The 3616-nt window shown below is 54.8% G+C and overlaps 4 protein-coding genes across 4 annotated transcripts; 3 read left to right on the top strand and 1 right to left on the bottom strand.

Annotated features, from left to right (window-relative positions):
- Positions 1-65: 65 nt before the first annotated feature.
- Positions 66-1648, top strand: CHC_T00001088001 (hypothetical protein; the record flags this gene model as incomplete). The annotated part of the gene is made up of 2 exons (XM_005712551.1): positions 66-963; positions 1503-1648. Coding segments are annotated over 2 exons (1044 nt in total), but the record flags the coding sequence as incomplete, so codon positions are not given.
- Positions 1649-1769: 121 nt separating this feature from the next.
- On the top strand, positions 1770-1949 carry CHC_T00001087001 (hypothetical protein). The gene has a single exon (XM_005712550.1). The coding sequence runs from the start codon at positions 1770-1772 to the stop codon at positions 1947-1949; it is 180 nt and encodes a 59-aa protein (XP_005712607.1).
- Positions 1950-1956: 7 nt separating this feature from the next.
- On the top strand, positions 1957-2208 carry CHC_T00001086001 (hypothetical protein). Its single transcript, XM_005712549.1, has one exon. The coding sequence runs from the start codon at positions 1957-1959 to the stop codon at positions 2206-2208; it is 252 nt and encodes an 83-aa protein (XP_005712606.1).
- A 1045-nt stretch (positions 2209-3253) lies between these two features.
- On the bottom strand, positions 3254-3508 carry CHC_T00001085001 (hypothetical protein). The gene has a single exon (XM_005712548.1). It carries the CDS (start codon positions 3506-3508, stop codon positions 3254-3256), a length of 255 nt encoding a protein of 84 aa, XP_005712605.1.
- Between the last annotated feature and the right edge of the window lie 108 nt (positions 3509-3616).

Genomic DNA, 3616 nt, shown 5'->3' with positions numbered 1-3616 from the left:
TCTTCGCCATCGGCCGCGGCCGCGTCCGCCGCCACGTCGTCACCGGCACCCGCATGCTCGTGCAGGGCGCCGTCGACCCGTTCTTCGCGCGCCACATCGCCGCCTGGGCCGCCACGTCCTACCTCGGCGGCACCCGCCGCGACCCGCGCAGCGGCATGACCCCCATCATCAGCAGCCACGTGCGCAAGCTCGGCGACCTGTTCACGCTCCCGCCCAGCCTGCTCCGCGTCGCAGACTGGAAGGCCCGCGCCTCGGGGGACCCCCAACTTCACGTGGACGAGGCCCTCAACGATCAGCGCGTGCTGCAGGACCTGCTCGACGACGAGTTCAAGCGCCAGCACGACGCCGCGGAGGTGGACGCCGCCGCGGTGGACAACCTGGACGGCGCCCTGGACCTTACTCTGGGCCACAACGCGGACCGCACGGCGCCCCCAGATGCATTACCGGACCTCCCGCCGATTAGCTCCGGGTACGTGTACACGGTCGCGGCGTCCGCTGCGGCGCCGGCGGAGGAGGTTCTGGAGGACTGGTGGTTCGAGCGCTGCGAGGCGGGGGACCGGCCGCCAGAGCGCGCGGCGCCGCTCGGGGAAAGCGAGCTGGATGTGTCGACGATCGTGGGGGAGGAGCTGCTGTCGCCGGAGCTGCTGCGGAGCAGCGAGAGCAATACGTCTGTGTCTCTGTTTCGGGAAGAGGCGGAGCCAGTGGCGGCGCGAATGGAGGGTGCTGTGGATGCGGATGCGGAGGCGGAGGCGGAAGAGAAGCTCAGGACCAGAAGGCTCAAGGCGCGCGAGAGGAGGGAGAAGAATCGGCTGTGCGCGCAGAGATCTAATCGCAGGGCAAAGGCCGTTCGCGATGGGCTCAAGGCGGATTTGAGATCGTGTAGGGAGAAGCTCGAGGTGCTGCGGGCTAAGGAAATGGCGTTGAGGCAAATGAATCTCGAGTTAAGACGGTCTTTTGCGGAGCGTGCGGGCTGAGGGAAGACGTACCGTGCCTGTGCGGTGCACCGCTTGCAATAGCGATACACCATGCGGGGCCTTTTTCTATGGCGGAGATCTTGGGACGTTGAGTCACCGTAATATTGTTTCCCAATCAATCCAGTTTTTCGTTTGTCTCTCTTCTGGGCGAGCTCATTGCCCTGGGACGGGTTTGCGGCATGGAACATTTGAAGGCATGCTGTACTCAGGAAGACATGTCTCTCTGGTTTGGAATGGTTATGCTTCAATATCTGAGCACAACAACATGCGTGAAAGTAAACAGGCCTTGCGTGGCGATTGTCGGAACTTTTTCTGTACCTTCATCATAACGGAAAATCCTTCGCCTCCCACTCCGTTTCCCTCTCGTTGTCTTGGTCCGGGGCACTTTCCTATTTTTTTCATTACAACAGGAACATGTTGACTATATCAGCTATTCTGACATGTATTGCAACGCATTCCGCCTTTGCAACGAAGCTCTCGGTACTCCCATGATGCGCCCACACCAGACGCAGTCGTAGGCCTGCTCAGCACTGGCAAACAGGAAGGACGTCTCTTCAAGCTATGTCCAGGTGCGAAATGAACTAATCAAAAGGTCTGCAGTGTTCAAGGCTTGGACCTCCACCTTTCACTGTCAATTATATTGCGAAGCTGGAGAACAAGGCAGGTGTGTGTAGGCCCGTCCACTCAGGATACCCATTGCAGACAATTTGTTTTCATGTCATCCATATTAATAGGCATCTCACGCCTTGAAGTTGACATGCCCAACTCCACAACAAGCTCCTAAGACATGCCTTCATGATGCATCATGGCTTGACGCTAAGCCATGTAAATGCATGGCGTTGTGAACATAGGTCCGCGTGCAATCCTGCCATGGCCTTCAGTAATGGAGTCAAACGGAGTCAATATATGAAGAAATCTATGAACCGGCTAATGGCGCAGTGCAAAAAAAAAAAGGGCAAGCTGTTGCACTTGTGATACCGACATGTGCCATAGCAGACATACCCAACTAACCATTTCACCTGACTGTAAACACATTCTAGAAGGGGACCTTGAGAATAGTGAGCCGAGCACGGAGGACCTGAGCACATGTCATCCTGTCGTGGCCAGCATCTCAGATCCTACTGGAGTGCGCCAGGATGTACAGGCAGTTTGCAACACGCGTATTCAATTTGAGGTCCGACCCGTGCTAGTAGTGTATAGAATTCCATGGCCCTGGCTGTCAAGGCCAGCTTGAAACAGGCGTCCATAACTACGTGCGAAAAGAAATCGCGCCATACTGCATGTAGCGAAACATCGACTGTACAGTTCACAAGTGTCTCGTCATGTAGAGGCGAAAACATAATCGGTCGCCGCTGCAAAGTGCGAAAGCAAAGCATAGAGAAAGAGCGATAGAGAGAGCGCGCGCTCTGACGACTTTCTCCTGTCAAACCGTATAGCACAGAGCTCTTATAAAATTAATCACAGCGCTTCAAGTGGCGATTGTTGGCCTTCTCAAGCCGCGCAAAAGAAGAGAAATTGAGGCAATCTCCTTCCTTTGCAATTTGTTGACTCCCCAGTCCTTTGTTGCTCGCCATTCGAAGCCTTTCTACGAATTCTTCACGATCGACACCAGCATGCATGCCAATCCAATCCAAGCGATCAGTCTTGTCTGCATCGGAAAAGGGAGAGGCATGCAGTTTCGTCCCGCAATTCGTATTTTTGCGCACGTGACAGCCCATGTCGAGATGAAGTAAACGTGTCTGAGCTGCAAACGCGTCGCTTCGTTTTATCCCTTCGTCTGCGTTGGACACTGCGGCTGTCCGTTCCGTATTAAAAGCATGCGGGCCTATCCAATATTAAGCTTGCTGACGTCGAACCAGAGGAAAGAGGTGTTGGCAATCGTCCAACACTTACAACATGGTTGCAAAGCAAAGGTTTCGCAAAGAAACAAGTCGTTCTAAAAACAGAACGACGAGTGATGAACGTGCGTTTTCAGAGGTATCTCCCCTTGTGGTCTCGTCATTGCCATCCGGGTCCTGCAGATGAGAATGAATCGAGGCGACCATGTTGGCGGGGTTCATTTACTTTTTGTGCTGACGTGCCGCAAAGGCATCAGGGGGATGTTCAGTTTGTCCAGTTCATCATTTAGATCGCGAGGAGCTTGACGAAGCAGCGCGGATAGCTTCTTGCTGGAACCGAGATGTGTCCATGACAGTTGGAGGCATTCCAATTCGTGGAGTCTGACGAGATGTGCATGAGTACGAAAGGCGTCGATATGGTGTAGAGGATGTCACTGTGTGCTACGGGCGCGCGCGCCTTTTGGATGACGTGTTGACTAGCAGCGAGGCCGACGAAGGAGGACGTTTCAGATACTGAGATGCCTTTTTGGGGGAGGCAAGCAAGCATGGGACGCAGGGTTGCGATTTGATTGAATGGTAAAAGGCATGTGATGCGCAGAGCGCATTTCTGGAAAGGGGGTTGCGGTTTCGAGCGTTGCACCAACGCGTGAGTGCTAGCCATGTCGGACACAAGAACGTTATATACCGTAGACCCATGACAGAGCGGCAGCTACGCGGAGAGAGGAGACGTCGCAAAGACGGTGTTCTTGCGGCCCGGACATTTTTACCATTAAGAATGGAAGGAAGAGGAAACGTGTGTGGGGG

Source organism: Chondrus crispus, genomic scaffold, assembly GCF_000350225.1.
Source record: "Chondrus crispus Stackhouse genomic scaffold, scaffold_894, whole genome shotgun sequence".
NCBI lineage: Eukaryota > Rhodophyta > Florideophyceae > Gigartinales > Gigartinaceae > Chondrus > Chondrus crispus.
This window is presented reverse-complemented; position numbering and strand designations above follow the sequence as displayed.

Coding starts and splice junctions, on each gene's coding strand:
- CHC_T00001085001 (XM_005712548.1), bottom strand. CDS start 3,508: ATGGGTCTACGGTATATAACGTTCTTGTGTCCGACATGGCTAGCACTC.
- CHC_T00001086001 (XM_005712549.1), top strand. CDS start 1,957: ATGTGCCATAGCAGACATACCCAACTAACCATTTCACCTGACTGTAAA.
- CHC_T00001087001 (XM_005712550.1), top strand. CDS start 1,770: ATGATGCATCATGGCTTGACGCTAAGCCATGTAAATGCATGGCGTTGT.